The sequence below is a fragment of the Drosophila albomicans genome, chromosome 3 (genome assembly GCF_009650485.2).
Source record: "Drosophila albomicans strain 15112-1751.03 chromosome 3, ASM965048v2, whole genome shotgun sequence".
Lineage (NCBI taxonomy): Eukaryota > Metazoa > Arthropoda > Insecta > Diptera > Drosophilidae > Drosophila > Drosophila albomicans.
This window is the reverse complement of record NC_047629.2, coordinates 16,883,760-16,900,104: the sequence shown is the minus strand read 5'-3', so window position 1 is coordinate 16,900,104 and position 16,345 is coordinate 16,883,760. Positions and strand designations below refer to the sequence as shown.

Genomic DNA, 16,345 nt, shown 5'->3' with positions numbered 1-16,345 from the left:
AATATACCGAAGAATAAACGTTTGGGCAGATAAATAAATTTAAAATAATTATTAAAATTTTTTAAATATATTCGTTTGGCATATTTTGCTGCATATTTTTCTAACCACATAATATTATTGGAAGCGAATTATAAATATCTTCACATATTTTATTACAACAAATAAACTTACAAATATTTTTTAATATATAGAAACAACTATATCAATAATTATTAAAAAAAAAAAGCTCCCTGATTAATTAAATAACCGCCAGAAATAGAAATATACAATCCACTATATACTTTTTGTAGTCTTTTTGTACTATATACTTTTTTTGTAGTTTTGCAGTATTTAAAAAAAGGACTGACAACTCGTTTATAACAGAGTCTTTTCGATAGTGAATTTGAAAAGCAACCGTGTATGCTCAGTAAGCTGGAATACTGCATATATTGTATACATTTTCTGTTTAGAAGCGACCAGCATATTCGTAATATCATCGTACGGTCACGCTGAATCGTTGACAATTTGAGGAGGGCAAACAAACAAGCCAGCAACTCTTGCAATGGCGGGACGCGAATTAACAATAACGCCAACGAAGCGCGAGCGCCGCAAATCGCCAGCAATGAGCTTCACCTCGGACAGCAGCAGCGTGCAGCCTCCTCCAATGTCGCCCTCCTCATCGGTGGCAGACACCACATTTGAGCCAACTATTGATATGATGGTAAATGACTTTGACGACGAGGCTACATTAAATGAAGAGGAAGCACTCGCCGACCAAGAGGCACATAATCCCGAAGATGAGATCGCCACGCTGCGCGAAGAGAGCGAAATGCCCATCGAAGAACTGCTGGCCAAGTACAGTAGTATGCCAACCACATCGCCGGTCGCAACCAGCAGCTTTAAGCGTTCCAGCGGCAGTTCGAGGCGACGACGTGCCACAAAACGTCAGCATCAGGAAACGGACTCGGCTGCTAATGCGCAAACGTCAACAGGCGCTGACGAGGTCTCCAATGATCCAATAACTACTGCAACTGGCCAAGAGGCTGGCAGCTCTGTTGTTCAAACAGATGATGATACGATGACTGCAGACGATTGCACAACGTTGCCAGCGGAATCATGCAATGATGTTGACGCTGGACACCATGAAGCACAAGGTGTTTTGCCGCCAGAAGTCAGTAAAAAGCATCGTTCGCATTTGTTGGATTTGTATCCGGGTGAAACCTTTGCCAACAGTGCACAGCAAACACTGCACGCCATGGAAGATCTAAAAAGTTGTAAGTTAATTGTATATACTTAAATGTATTTCACAATAAGCCAAAATATTGAACATTGCTTTTAGTTACACCGCTGCAAACGCTCTTCGATGAAGTCGAGGAGGAGGAGGAAGAGGATGAAAGTGACACGGAGTCGGATGATGCGAGAAAGATCATTATGGTTGGGCCCGACTATCAGGCTGATATTCCCGAAGGACTTTCACAGTATGGCGACATATTGCCGTACGAAAACGAGGATCAACTCATCTGGGAGCCCAGTCAAGTGACTGAGCGTGAGGTCGAGGATTATCTCGCCAAGATCCAGGAGACTCGTGCACTAACCACATCATCAACAGATGAAGCTGCTGTTGCCGTTGCTGACATGACCGAGGGCGAAGAGAACACTACAGCTATCGCAGAAGACGCAGCCTCAATAGCAACGCCTGCCACAGTTGCAACAGCGAATCCAACTACAGCTAACTTGGACTCGGAATCGGTGGTCAAGGATAATGAGCAAGCGTTGCATCTACTGGTGCAATGCGGTTACGACTTCAAGGAGGCGCTGCGCCGAAAGCGCTTAAATGTCCTGCCACTGAGCGATACGATGAGTAGCTGGTCGGAGGAGGAATGCCAGAAATTCGAGGAGGGCATTCATAAGTTTGGCAAGGACTTCTATCAGATCCGGCAGAATCAGGTAAAGGCCGTGACGCTGTCGTCGCCACAAACAGCAACAAGCACTGGCGACAGCGACTTCTAAACAAAACAACAACAAATCCTGTATCCTGATCGTTTCAGGTGCGCACAAGAACCATGCGCGAACTTGTACAGTTCTATTACCTGTGGAAGAAGAGCGAACGTCGCGATCAAAGCTTTGCCCTTAACGATACCATCGATCATATGGATGTGTTCCTTAACGAAGGTGGCAATGGCAACCTTACCAGCAATGTTGCAACGGCAGCAGGTGTTGGCAATGGCAATGGGAATGGCAGTTGCTCGTCTCAAGCGAGCAGCTGCAGCAGCAGTAATGGTCATAGCAATGCGAATGTCAACAACGAAGCCTCCGCACTGGACAAAGAGGCTGCAGCAACAGTTGCACGCAAATCCACAACGAAAAACTACTCGATTATGACGGGCAGCCAAGCTGGCGGTGGAAGCGGTGGAGGAGGAGGAAATGCATCCGCTACTAGTCGCAAACGCGGCGCATCCTTTGCTCTGGAAAACGAGGATAATGAGCAGGACGCTGAAAATGTAACGATCGATAGTTTAAGCTGAATCATTGTTATTGGGGACCACAGTCATGGGATGCATACAATGTTCTCAACCAGTGGGGCATCGATAAAATCGGTTCGATAATAACACACACAGCAATTGAGCCAAAATGCGCAGGCGCTTTCGACTCAACAAACGATGGTGGCAGCTGTGGACATCATGGATGGCATTTTGCATTAATTACTATTAGGTTGAAAACGAAATCCAACATTCATTACATGTGTAGCATACAGATAATATATAAATATAATTGTCGATTCTCTAATGCATCAAATACCAACTCGCAATTATCGAAACGAAATCGCAACTCTATTAATCGAAATGGAAGTCCTTTGCAGGTGCAAAAGCTTCGATCAAAAGCTTATTTAAAAACGTAAGGAAAAAAAAGTGTGTTGGTTTGAGGATATTTAATTCAAGCTGGATTTATTACAAAAGCATTTTACGTGAATAATTGTTGAGTTGATTGTTTATCACATTTATTCCTCTTGTTTCTTCCTTCAATTTCAAGGATCAAATGTCAGCTCAGCAATGTGCACAACGTTGCCAGCTACATATAAAATAACTACCTCCTCCCCTTGTCAAGAAATTCCAAGTAGCCAATTCTCGTATTCGCTTTGCTTGCATTTTCGCAAACACACAGAGATAGCTTTGTCAGAGTGAGCATGTGTGTCTCTGTCTGTGTGTACGTACGAAGCCACAGGCACGTACACACGAGCATAGAGAACACTTATTGGAGATAGTAGAAGCAGCCAGGCGAATGGCAAAACCGGCGATCGACCGACTGACGATCGTGCAAAATGAAGTTTTGTGCTTTGGGGCTTGGATTTTGTGCTTACGCTCGTAATGCTCTCTATGTGTGCGTGCCTGTGTATCTATCGTGCACATGTGTGTATAGCCTCTTCTCTCTTTTTTTCCGCAAGCTTCACTGACGTAGCGTGAACATTTTACGTTCACGTTCCATGGGCTCCACCATCCAGCCGTCCGTCCGTCCAGCCAGCGGACCGTAGTGAAAATCCAGTTTTGTTAAAAATAAACAAAGCGCAACAAAGAGCACGCTACAATCCTCAGCGTAGTGCAGCATATTTGTGTTGTGGCCTGTGATGTGCACTCCACTCTTTGCTTCTTCTTCTTCTAAGCGCTAGGACCTTTGCTATAGATGCCAACAACAACAACAAATAGCAACACCTGCTGATTTTGATTACATAAATAAACACAGACAATATAACGTATACTTATGTACATATGTATACAGTAAATTCATACGAATATTCTTACAGTGGAAGACTTATTATTTGATCCAAGTTGGTGATTTTTCAGAATCTCATTTGTATGATTATGAGTAATTAATCACATTTTTATAGTAATACAAAACAAATAAATGAATTGTAATTATTTTCAATGTTGAAATGTTGCATTTAATTTTTTAATTTTACTTTATTTGTAATAAATTTAAATAACTAATATATAGGTACTAGTGAATTAATATGATGATATTATGTTATAGATCTTTTGCTATAATTTTTTCATTATGAATTGGAAAATTGTTTTAAATTTTAATGTGTACAACAGCTTTGTAGCTTTAGAGCAATCCAGCACTAAAAACTTGGCATAGTGCTCCACTGTAATGCAGCGTACTTGCGATTCGTCACGGGCCGAAACCGCAGAAAGCGAGTTAACAACCGTAAAGCGAACACGAGACAGCGGCGACATTCGGCCAGCCCACGACGCCAGCGGAAGCTTAACATCCGGATAGTAGTTGTCGCCTCGCTGCCGTCGTTGCCAGTTTCTGAAGAGCGTCGTCGGCCGGTGTTGTGTTCTTCACCATCAACTACAACGCAAAGCAAAGCAAAGTGAAGCCTGTCTGCTGTTTTTTTTTTTTTGAGCCCTGTGCTGCCTGCCTTTTGATCTCTTTCTCTCTCGCCCTAGCACGTCGGCTCACATACACACAGACACAAATACTCCTCTCTCTTACTCTCAGTCTTGAGCATTTCCATTGCGCCTTCGCCTTCGCCTTGCCTTCGTCTTGGTCTTGGTGAGAAGCCGCAGCCAAAAGGCACGTAAACTGGTTGTCGTCGTTGTTGCCCGTACAGCAAGCAAAAGCAGTGTCTCGATGTCTCGTCTCGTCGTGGTCGGCGTGGCGTGCCCGTAGTTTGTTTTTTCTGCTGTTGCTCTTGCCGCTCTCTGTTTTAGTCTTGGTGTAGCGCTTGAGCTGCGCGAGTCGGACCTATCACCAACCAACATCAACAATAATAAAGTGAACATCATGAGTAGCAGCATGGATCTGGCTTACAATGCGTCATCATCATTAACGGCTTCGCCGCCGCTCCCGTCCGCCTCCTTTACGTTTACCAACACCGCCAAGCTGCCAGTTGAGACAGTCAAGCGTCTCATTGCGGCCGTCTCGCGTCGCCCAGTGCTCTGGTTGCGAAACAATGCGAGCGGCCAAAAGCGTAGCGATATTACGCCAATTTGGTTTGACGTCGGCAAGGATGTTAATTTGCCAGGTGAGTAACAAACGAAAGATCGAGCTAACAACTCTAAAACTCTGATTGTTATATTCCTACAATACATACATACACGTATACCAATGAGCTTTTGTCTGTGTACTGATAATTTGTGTACAAGATGGCGAAATGTTGCCGTTACTGCAAACAAACTTTTGCAAGAATAGCACAAACAAATAAAATGGCGAACAGGTGCCGCTGCATAGTTATGCAAGAGCGGCAATAAAATGTAAATGTAGAATGTATGTAAATATGTATATATGTACATATTCATATATTTAATAATAATTAAGATAACTTTTATTTATATTTTATTTAGAAATAAAAGAATATTAAAAAAGTTTATATATATGTACATACATACTTACTTCAATCAGATATAGTACTACAAATATATATGTATATACATATACTTGACGTATTTATTTCTTTTTTATTGCTAACATGATCAGTTGATCTTATGCGTGCAGTGTGCACCATAACGAGTAATCACCGTATTTGTTTGTGCTTGCATTACGTATTGCGGTTTTTCTTGTTGCCGCTCACAGTCACTATACACACATACACAACGACACACACTCACACACACATACATATAAATGATCATACATTCTCTTCTCTCCTTTTCGTTGACGTGCAGCTGACGTTTGCCGGGTCAAATGGGGACATCTGCGGGACAATTTTCGCAAGGTGTACATACGCAACAATCTGTCGAATGAATCGCCCTCCTCATGGCGCTTCTACAACGACATGCGATTTATGGAGCATGCTGTGCATGAGAATATCCTTCGACAGTCACGCACTCGGGGTGGTGGTGGTGGTGGTGGTAGCAACAACCACAAGAAACGTGCAACACCGCCAATTTCCCATTGGACAGAGAACAACAATCTGATACTGGATCATGGGGGCATGAAATTTGAGCCCATGGTGGCCACCGAACCCATTTGTGAGCTGAGCGACAGCTACGACTCAGAGTTGCATCAACCGAGTTTCTCGGACATCAGTTCGTTCTTCGAGGATCGTGATTGCAAGCCATCTCGCAACAAACGTGTTAAACTGGAAGCCAGCAATGGTGATGTGAATAGCGAAGAACTGAACGACGATGACTTTGATGAGGATGCTGCCTCAGAGATTGATGAGGATGGCAACAATCAGCATAAACAGCATAGCGACAGTTGCACACCAGATCCCAGTCTCTTTACTATAGAAGTGCTGGACGATGACGAGGAAATGGCGTTGCCCATAAGCAAAAGCAAACCAAGCAAATCCAATGACAGCAGCCTCAAAAGTGAACCCGATACGAAGCCACCTCAGTTGCAGTTGCAATCGCAACACCCTACATCCGATTTGCCTTTCAAGTACATCAGCATGGATGCTGCCACAAACACTGAGGCATCGAGCATCGCTGACGCGGCCGATGACGCGGATCGCATGTTCCTGTTGAGCCTAATGCCATTCCTCCAGCGTCTCGACGAGCGTCGCAAGCTACGCGTGCGTCAAAAGCTCCAAAATGTGCTAATCGAGGAGTTGGAATTTGGCTGACAGCCAAGTCGGCGGCGCAACGTTGAACATAATTTTATGGTACATTTTAAGCTTAGCTTACAGTATTAAAATCTTCAACAAAATGACTGACAAAAAGAAGACACACACACTCTCACACGTTCGCTCTCTCACACACACACACATACATAGTAGATATGTACATAGAATGTAATCAGTTTTCTAGCAGTAACAAAAATACAGAAAAATCTACGTAGCATAATGATGTTTTGTCGAAAGGACGTCTGTCTTGCGTTTACCTGTTAAATGTTAAGCACCTGCTTCTTACCTGCCCCTCTTCGCTCTTCTCTTCATCCGCAATGCCATGTAGTGTGTCGTTGATGATTCGCCTGGCCAACAACAAGGGCAAAGACGAATTGGCCACGGACGGATCGGACGATCGCTCGACCGTTTAAATTGAATTTTCAAGCCAGCGAGCACAACATTTTTCTGTCAGTGCAATCGCCAAGGCACGAGATGAAAACAAGTTCCTTAAGGGTGTTGTTTCTGGCAAGCGACAACACAACAACTACAACCACAAACGGGCCAGAGAAACAACAACAAGCAGAACAACAAAAACAAATGCGCGCCACCACCGGCCATATTTTCGCGCCACCGCCACATGCGCCGTTAATGTGCTCGCTCTCTTTTGCGCTCTTTCGCTTTCGTTCTCTTTGTGTGCTCACGTTTTGTTCACTCTCAATGCGACCGTTGAATGCTCTTTACTGAGGTGTAAAATATTTGAATCGTCATTGTTGCTTATTATAAAAGAGTACTTGTAGCTTAAGTGGCTTTTCTTTAATGCTTTCGAATACAAACATATAATAAATATATTAAAAGCAATGTACACATATTAAAATTAAGATAAATTATTATTATTTTTATTTTGTATAACTAGTCGGCTTTTTAAAATTAATATTGCTGATTATATTTTTCAAATATGTTAGGTTTGAAATTAATTAATAGATTAATAAAGAAATATTTATATTTTAATAAACTATGATATACAAAATGTTTTTAATAATATTCAATTATTGTCATTCCATCAAGTGATTTCGAGGTTAAGAAGACTTGTTCTCATTGGGCATGACATAGTGTCATATGGTCGCCTCTTAAGAAGGGTGTGCACAACAAAAAAACAACACGCCAAAGGGGCAGCAGAAGCGTTGTCGGCGCATGAACATGCATCCAGTTTCATGTTTAAATGCGTGCGTGAAGGTTGGATTATTTCGAGAGTGCAAAAGGAGCCCTAGTCCCCCAAAACGAAACGAAACAAGCCACTAAGCGCAGAAGAAGTGGGTCAAAATTATTTGAGAACTAAACAAAACAACGCACCGCACCAGCTAGCAAACATGACCGTTGTTCAAATCACAACACACACACGCACACGTCAAAAATAGAGAGGAGAAGAGGAACGAACGCCGCCAAGTTTTTAACAACATTGATCAAAAAAAGTATGTTTATAATTTTAACAAAAAGCGAAAAGAAAAGTGCATAATATTATTGGTAATGGGGCGAGTTTTGATTGCATTTCTTGCGCCGCATAAGTGAAAATAAATAGAAGATAAAACAAGCGCACACATACAAGCGTATGTATGCATGTATTAATGTTAAATGTGTCCATGTATGTGAACAATACACATACACGCAAAAGTACGGGAGGGAGAAAAGAGTGATAGAGCGAGAGAGCGAGCGAGCGCGAGAGTGAAAGAGAGGGACGGTGAGCGAACGAGCGGCAGTGAGAGCAACGGAAAGAAGCACGGCAAAAATCGAAAGAGCGACAAGCACGAGCAACATTTTGGAGCGCGCGCGCACGCAAACACCAAAATCAAAAACTGACTGTGTGAGATACATTTGGTTTTATTTTATTTTTTTTGTTTAGCTACCATAGATGATGAGCAAGCGCAGCAATAACAAGAACAGCAATAACAACAACAACAACAACACTAGCGCAGCAGCGACAAAAACAACAGAGCAAGAAGCAACACTCATACACAAACACACATACAAACATACCGCACACACTCACACACACATTTACAGAGACGAGGAGGCATGATTATTATGTTGTGTTTTTAGTCGAATGTATCTTTTAGTCGGGAAAAGGAATACACGAATGTCGGAGTCGCAACGGGCCACAAACGAATTACGCATGAAGAGATCTCTCCTCGGTCTTGCCTTCTTGGTACACAACACAAGAATCTCGCATTTTCGAAACGCACCAAATAAATAAAACATAAAAATAATAAAGAAAAACAGCCAAAACGAAAATCATCATCAACTCAACTCGTAAATCAATAAATTTTGTATTCACAAAAATAATCAAACAATACGAGAAGAACAAACAACTAAAACTAAATTCGTAAAATCCATGAATGAATATGTATGTGTGTGATTGTGTGTATTTACAAGAAACTATATAAACTTTAAAAGATAAACAATAAAAAAAATACAAGCAAGAACGGAATCGACAACGATATTTTCAGCAAAAGGCAACGCCACTTTAAACATCATTTCATTGAAAGTGTGCAGTTGCGTGCGGCTTGCATGAGGCTGCTAAAAAAGGTGTGTAATCATCATCATCTCTCTGTATGTAATCATCATCAACGACGTCGTCAACAGGCAATTCATTAACCAAAAAAAAAAAAAAAATTAAAACACTCTGATTAACCCAAGTTTAACAACAATATTATTGATTGTGCGACAAATGGCGAGATTTTGCAATTATATCGAGATTTCATTGTACCGTTGATGCGCCTGTTTGTATGTATCGCATATCGTATACACTCACACACGCACAGACACGGATACGCTCACGCACGCACACAATGACAACGATACCCCACATAGAAACTTGTATAAATACAACCCTCATCCCTTGCCGCTTTTGCGTTGTTGCTTTGCACGTACTCCACACACACACACACACGCGGGCACTTTCACAATCTGTGTGTGTGTGTGTGAGTGTGTATACAAATGCAAAAAGGACTTTAACTTCTTGGTACGTGTTTTGTTGTTGTTGTTGTTCATGTTTTGAGACAGACTGTTTCAATGGAAATGTTCAAGGGTGACAAGGGTAGTTTCTCTGCTCGTTCGCTTGCTCGGTGTCTACACGGCCCAAAATCTAGATTCGAGAAGTGCATCATCCTTGGTGGGGCGTTGCATGATGTGTGTCTGTGTGTGTACACACGTACATGTGTATTTTCTGCTGCCGGCTGAGAAAGAGAGTCAAAGAGATACGCAAGAATGATATGCTTAGAAACTTCCCTTAAAAGCATTATTTACGTTTTGAAAATTGGATTACAATTAGCAGATGATTATCTAGTCTACCCCAGAAAAAACACTAAAACACAAATAGTACACAAAGCATAATTTTAGTTCTAATTAGCTTGTAATTTCTATTCTATTCAAAAGTCAAATGAGAAAAATGACAAAAACAAGTTTCTAACCTTTTTCTTTGAGTGTAGACTAGCGTTTTTTGAAATCTACTGTCTGCCTTTTGTTGTTATTGTTGTTGCTGTCGACGTAGTCATTGTTATCCTTGTTGTTGTTGTTGTTATTGTTGTGAGAGGGGATGAAAGTCGGTCGGGCGTTTTGGGCGTATGTCGTGCTCCATCTTGAAGATGGCAACCAAACAACAACCAGTTTTTTTTTGTTACACGGAAACAGCTAGAACTTGACGCATCGAGCGGTTGGGGACATTATGGGGGTGGTTTTGAACGTGTTATCTAGCCATGTCCTATAAATAGTGAATTTTCGAAAATACGCATTCCACTTTTGTGGGTCACACTCGTCGCTGCCTCGAAAAAGAAAGGAGAAAGCAGAAAGGTACAGCCGCCAAAGAGACGGATTTTAGGTAATACGAATACTACGACGTTTCTGAATAATATTTATCGATAAATTGCGCGCCCAAAACGCCGCCATTTTCTTTAGAAAACTAAACGGAATTGTGGCAACAATGGCAAGAAAAACACTGTCATAAATTTAAATCCTTAGCTCTGGCGTGCCAAATTCCAAGATTTCTTGCGAGGTTATTCCAACAAAAGAATTACAAATAAGAAGAGGGAGAAGGAGATAGAAATAGAAATATAGAAAGAAAATTCTGACCTGCCAAGACATCTGCTAGGTATCCGGATTCAAATTCGGGTCGCTTGCTTTTTTGCTTAAGGGATCTTAGTAATAACAATGGCGCATCGTCGAATTTCCCAAAGCCATTTTCTTTGCCTACCTACGTTGCATGCAGCTGCACTCATACACTCAAATACATACGCACATACACACACTCGAGTCCTTTTGCTGCACTTTGAGACGACGCCATGAGCAATTTGGACTACTTAATGCACAGCAGTGAGTCTGGGCGATTTAGTTAGCTTCTCACTCGGCATCTGTCAACTTCGTCGTCAAACAAACAACGAAAAACGAGAAAAAGAAAAGAAAATCGCGCACGTTCCGTTCCCGGTTAAACGGCATCCCCCCCTCGTCAACACATATCCGACTGCAATTTGACGCGTTCCAAACGCAGTTAGAAATACGCATAATAATAATAATAACGTCGAACGTGCCCCCAAAGAGCAATCCTAGTGACTTTACATTTTGTTGCATTATTGAGTCATCAATTGAACTGAAACTGAAGTGAAATTATCGTTAACGCATTTTGCAGCTTGAAAGTGTCTCATTGACTGCCAAAGGCAACAACGCCGCAAACGAAGTTGCTGCAACAAACGTGATCTCAACAATCTTCTTATGATGGAACTCTTGTCAAACAATTCGGTTCCGCAACAAATGGCCAGCAGCAATGCGCCCAGCGCCTCCAATGTTGCAGCGGTGAATGCTGCATCGAATGTTGTCGGTGTCGGTGTCGGTGCCAATGGCAGCGTCAACGTTGGCGTCATCAATGGTGGCGGCAGCGGCGGTGGCAGCGGCAGTGGCAGCATCAGCAGCAATGCCAGCAACTCATCCGAACGCCTCCTCGCCGGCATCCTCGAGTCATTTCCCTCCTGGGATCTCAATGTCGGTCTAATGCCCAATGTGGGACAAAATAATGGGTAAGTTGTATGATTTGTGTAGACGACAAGTGCAGCGCATTAATCTTGAATGCATTTTACAGCTCGCCGCCACGCACTGATTTCTTTATCAACAATTTCCTGGGCGGTTTGGATACACATGGCGATTTTAGCATTGGCCCCATTGGCAGTGGCTCATCGCGCAATCCCAAAATGTCACCGGAATCTTCAAACAACTCGAGCATCAGCTGCGGCTGGTGTGAGGTTAGCGCCTCGATACGTTGCCTCGAATGCAACGAGTTCATGTGCAACGATTGCCTGCGCGAGCATCGCAACAGTCCACTATCCTCGAACCATTCAATTGTCTCACTGCCCACGCCCATTGGCGCCTCACCCACCGGCGGCAGCTCGGCCAACGCACACACGCCACCGAGCAGCAATTTCATCTGTGACATACACAACGAGATGCTGCGCTACGTGTGCGACTATTGCCGCAAACTCGTCTGCCAATTCTGCACACTGCACGAACACAAGGAGCACAGCTATGCGTCCATACAGAACTTCATGGTTGGCTCCAAGGAGAAGCTTGAGGGTGCCATCGAGAGCAGTCAGGTGGGCACACGTTGCATCAAGAGCAGCATTGACAAGGCTTTGGCCTTCATTCGGCTCATCGAGCGCAACTGCAGCGAGCTCAGCGACAACATACGCAAAGCCTTCCGACAGTTCATCATTGCCATCGAGGATCGCGAACGCTTTCTGCTCGACTTCGTGGAGAAGCTGCGTCAGCGTCGACTTGCCATACTCCACGATCAAATGGCCGGCTTGAAGTCAGCACTTGCTGGTCTCTCGGAGACCTCGGATATGCTCAGCAAGGTGGCGGACAATGCCTGCAGCATGGATCAAATTGAGATTGCCATGAAACTGACAAATGGCCAGCGACAGATGGAACAATTTGCGGGCATCTACAAGGATCTGCAGCCCAAACAGGAGGTCTTTGCCTTTGCGCCACCCGACTACAGTCTGCTGCAGGATATTCGCAATCAAGGCGGCGTGATTTTGGTCGATGACAAGAACATGCCCATTGTGTCCAGCAGCAATGGCATTGTGGCCAACAATGTGGTCACCGCACCCACAGCAGCCACCGCCATCGACATGGGCTTCACCATGCCTAGCATGGCCAGCACGGGACCCTTAACGGTCGCCTCCACAACAGTGCGACGTCCGCTGCTGCGCGACAACAGCTTCCGCATCCCATCGCCCATCATGCAGCCGCGTGGTGGCAGCGCCTGTGGCATGTCAAGTGCTGCACTCGACTGGGAGCTGAACGGATTGCGTAGCTCACCGGGTTTGCACTTCAGTGCGCCACGCACCACTCAAGCGATTCCCGGTTGCATGGATCTGGTCAAGGTGCGCAATTCCAATTCGCTGTCGCTGTCGTTTGCCACCGAGGGTCATGAGGATGGCCAGGTGAGCCGCCCCTGGGGCCTGTGCGTCGATAAGATGGGACATGTGCTAGTCTCCGATAGACGCAACAATCGTGTTCAGGTCTTCAATCCGGATGGTTCGCTCAAGTTCAAATTTGGTCGCAAGGGCGTCGGCAATGGCGAGTTCGATTTGCCCGCTGGCATTTGCGTTGATGTCGACAATCGCATCATTGTCGTGGACAAGGATAATCATCGTGTGCAGATCTTCACAGCCAGCGGTGTCTTTCTCCTCAAATTCGGCAGCTATGGCAAGGAGTATGGACAGTTCCAGTATCCCTGGGATGTGGCTGTCAATTCGCGTCGTCAGATTGTGGTCACCGATTCGCGCAATCATCGCATACAGCAATTCGATTCCGAGGGACGCTTCATACGCCAGATTGTGTTCGACAACCATGGCCAAACGAAGGGCATTGCATCGCCACGAGGCGTCTGCTATACACCGACGGGAAACATCATTGTATCCGACTTTGACAACCACTGCTTGTATCTGATTGATCCCGATATCAATGATGTAAGTTTGACTTTTTGTTTTGCTCTAGGAAACTTTCGACTAATTTATGTTTGTTTTATTCGTTGCAGATTCTGTCTGTCAAGGGCCATGAGGGATCTGGTTTCCATGAGTTCAATCGCCCCTCGGGTCTGTGCTGCGATGACGAGGGCCGCATTATAGTCGCCGATTCAAAGAATCAACGCATACTCGTCTTTAATCAGAATCTCGACTTTATGTGGGATGTAAGTGCTCAACACTTTCTTAACTCTCTCTTAAATAGCTAACTTAAATTTGATTTTATTTGCAGATCGAAGTACGTCCATCCATCAATCCGCTAATGCCGCCAACGTTGGATGAAAAGGATCGCACTTGCGATGTGGCATTGATGCCGGATGGACGCATCGTATTCCTCATAGAGCTGTCGCCGGACTCCAAAGAAGGGTCTAACCCTTATAAGCGGTTTGTGCATGTATTCTAAATTAGTTTATAAAGCAAAACAAACACAAAAAAACAAAACACAAAAGGCCAGATCAAAGAGACAGACGAAGATGACGACGACGTTTTTTTTAGACCATTTACAAGCGCTAAAATGTTTAGCATAAAAAAATGAATCCAAAACAAAAAACAAAAACAGAAACGAAACAAAACAAAACAAAAACAAAATACGGCATTAAAATTAGTGAAAATTTTTAGCATAAGTGCTACAACGATTACCTCGATAATGCTTAAGAGTTATTAAACACGGTTACGATTTGGTAATTTACATAAATTATACATACATACGATATGTATATAGATGCATAGATATACATGTATTTAGCGAATATACAAGATGCAACAAGCAACCAACCAACCAACTAGAGAACTTAACAAAAAAACAAAACAAAAAGAAAACAAAAGCAAAATACCAACAACAGACAACGCGTTCAGTAGATTTTTAGGCTAGAGATCCTAGAAAAAAAAAGAAAAGGAAATGAGGAAAAACTAGAGAAAAAAAAAAAAACAAAACAAAACACTTTATATACAAGAAAACGAAAAAAGAAAAAAAGGGAAGGAAACAAAACAGACACACACACACACACAAAGTATGTACTAGATGAAAATATTATTACCTGTTAGTTAGACTGAGAGCAGTTTGCTAGCTAAAAGTTGAAAGTGGTAGGAGAGCTACTAGAAAAAACGATATATAAAGAGAGACAGAGGAGAACCACTAAGTTTTGTTTTATTTGTTCTTTTTTCCTTTTGTATATTTGTTGGATTGTTTTGGATTCGTTTTCCATTTTTGACGAGTCACTCAATTAGAGTTTATTTTTTTTAACTATAGTTACATATACGTATATAGATATATATATTTTCCAATTTTAATTGTGGTAATGTCAAAGTTGATATAGATATATTTTTTTTAGTATTGTTTATTATGACTAATTTCTTATAATTGAGACTGAGAAAGTGAGTATGAAACTTTGTAAAAGGTATAAATGGTATAATTAATTAATTAATTAATGAAAACACAAAACAAAACAAAAATGATGATGGTAATTATAAATGAAACCCGCTGACTTTTGGTTGAACTCTTTAACGAAGACTGATTAACTAAACGGCAATTGTGGAGCCAACTGAAACACCATATATGGTGAGGCCAAAAAAAAAATTGCAATGACATTGATAAACGTAACGTAACGTAACTTAAAATAACATAGTTTAACATAAACACAACATACATATGTACTATATACTCTATATGTTATTATATAAAGAATATATGCATAACTCAGCGCCACATAAAACAAACAGTCACAACAACAATTCACATCAAATTATCATAATATGGGCATAGCTTAAACCGAGTTTAACTGACATATACATACATACATACATATACATGCATACATACATAATACATACGTTGCATCACATGAGCAAGAAACAATTGATTTCTTTACATTTTGTATTATATTAATTATTATTGTATGATTATGAATTGTATTATTAATTAATTACGTACAGGTACACAGCAAATTATTAGCAAAAAGTAAAAGTAAAAACAAAAAGAAAAAGAAAAACATAACGTTATCATAATTTTTGACTCGAATGTGTTCATTAGCATTTAGTAGAGAGAGAGAGCTGAATAAATTCTCGAGCGTCGCGAAACATATGAAAAATCCAGAGCAATATGCGCGTATTGAATACATATTTAGGTGACATGTTCCTCGCAAACTAAACAAAAGTAAAAGCAAAATAATTAGAACAAGAACGAAGAAAAGAATTAAAATACATACTTACTACAATACATACAATATACTTACTTACATATATTAGCCGAATTAACGTGTAGCGTGCGAGTGCGTGTATCTGCGAGATACTCGCGTATCTATGAGATACACGCACTGCACTGCGAGACTAACGAGATTACCGTAGGACGTAGAACGTAGATGCGAAAAGCGCATATATACGTAGAGACACACACACACTTACATAAATGTTGCAATGCGTTTGAAATGCGCCTAAAATATCGAAATACATTTTTTTTTAGTGTATTTTAGCCAAAACTTATTGTCTTCATTTGCTTACTCTCAAAACTCTCTTCTGTGTTTGTATCTGTATCTGTAACTGTATTTTTGTATTCGTTTCCTATCAAACGAACGTACGAACGAACGAAAGAACAATTGAGTTTGTGAATCTTGACGAGAATTGTGCATTGAGCATTGAGCTAACACTCCTTCCACGTATAAAGCAACACGCATAAAATGCGCAAAAATATGAAACTAAACACAGATTGTATGCAATTTGCTCTACGAGAGTAAATGCAGTAAACATATATACA

The 16,345-nt window shown here is 42.0% G+C and overlaps 3 protein-coding genes across 4 annotated transcripts; all 3 read left to right on the top strand.

Moving 5' to 3' along the window:
- The first annotated feature begins 410 nt into the window (after positions 1-410).
- LOC117569857 (mesoderm induction early response protein 1) lies at positions 411-2,797 on the top strand. Its single transcript, XM_034251190.2, has 3 exons — positions 411-1,253; positions 1,319-1,926; positions 2,028-2,797. Exons 1-3 carry the CDS (start codon positions 542-544, stop codon positions 2,502-2,504), a joined length of 1,797 nt encoding a protein of 598 aa, XP_034107081.1. The 5' UTR covers positions 411-541; the 3' UTR covers positions 2,505-2,797.
- A 1,380-nt stretch (positions 2,798-4,177) lies between these two features.
- On the top strand, positions 4,178-6,767 carry LOC117570473 (uncharacterized). The gene is made up of 2 exons (XM_034252156.2): positions 4,178-5,005; positions 5,646-6,767. The coding sequence occupies exons 1-2, from the start codon at positions 4,765-4,767 to the stop codon at positions 6,545-6,547; spliced, it is 1,143 nt and encodes a 380-aa protein (XP_034108047.1). The 5' UTR covers positions 4,178-4,764; the 3' UTR covers positions 6,548-6,767.
- A 958-nt stretch (positions 6,768-7,725) lies between these two features.
- On the top strand, positions 7,726-15,400 carry LOC117568034 (protein wech). 2 transcript variants are annotated; one of them, XM_052004056.1, is made up of 6 exons: positions 7,726-7,998; positions 8,427-9,109; positions 11,205-11,589; positions 11,652-13,542; positions 13,611-13,763; positions 13,829-15,400. In XM_052004056.1, exons 3-6 carry the CDS (start codon positions 11,288-11,290, stop codon positions 13,997-13,999), a joined length of 2,517 nt encoding a protein of 838 aa, XP_051860016.1. In that variant the 5' UTR covers positions 7,726-7,998; positions 8,427-9,109; positions 11,205-11,287; the 3' UTR covers positions 14,000-15,400. The 2 variants fall into 2 exon arrangements, with proteins under 2 accessions (XP_051860016.1, XP_034104266.1); XM_034248375.2 differs by lacking the exon at positions 8,427-9,109.
- Positions 15,401-16,345: the final 945 nt, after the last annotated feature.

Excerpts from the sequence above, each read along its gene's own strand:
- LOC117569857 (XM_034251190.2), top strand. The coding sequence starts at position 542 with ATGGCGGGACGCGAATTAACAATAACGCCAACGAAGCGCGAGCGCCGC. Across the intron at positions 1,254-1,318 it reads CATGGAAGATCTAAAAAGTT|TTACACCGCTGCAAACGCTC; the intron begins GTAAGTTAATTG and ends CATTGCTTTTAG. Across the intron at positions 1,927-2,027 it reads ATCAGATCCGGCAGAATCAG|GTGCGCACAAGAACCATGCG; the intron begins GTAAAGGCCGTG and ends TGATCGTTTCAG.
- LOC117570473 (XM_034252156.2), top strand. The coding sequence starts at position 4,765 with ATGAGTAGCAGCATGGATCTGGCTTACAATGCGTCATCATCATTAACG. Across the intron at positions 5,006-5,645 it reads CAAGGATGTTAATTTGCCAG|CTGACGTTTGCCGGGTCAAA; the intron begins GTGAGTAACAAA and ends GTTGACGTGCAG.
- LOC117568034 (XM_034248375.2), top strand. The coding sequence starts at position 11,288 with ATGATGGAACTCTTGTCAAACAATTCGGTTCCGCAACAAATGGCCAGC. Across the intron at positions 13,543-13,610 it reads TTGATCCCGATATCAATGAT|ATTCTGTCTGTCAAGGGCCA; the intron begins GTAAGTTTGACT and ends TATTCGTTGCAG. Across the intron at positions 13,764-13,828 it reads ATCTCGACTTTATGTGGGAT|ATCGAAGTACGTCCATCCAT; the intron begins GTAAGTGCTCAA and ends TTTTATTTGCAG.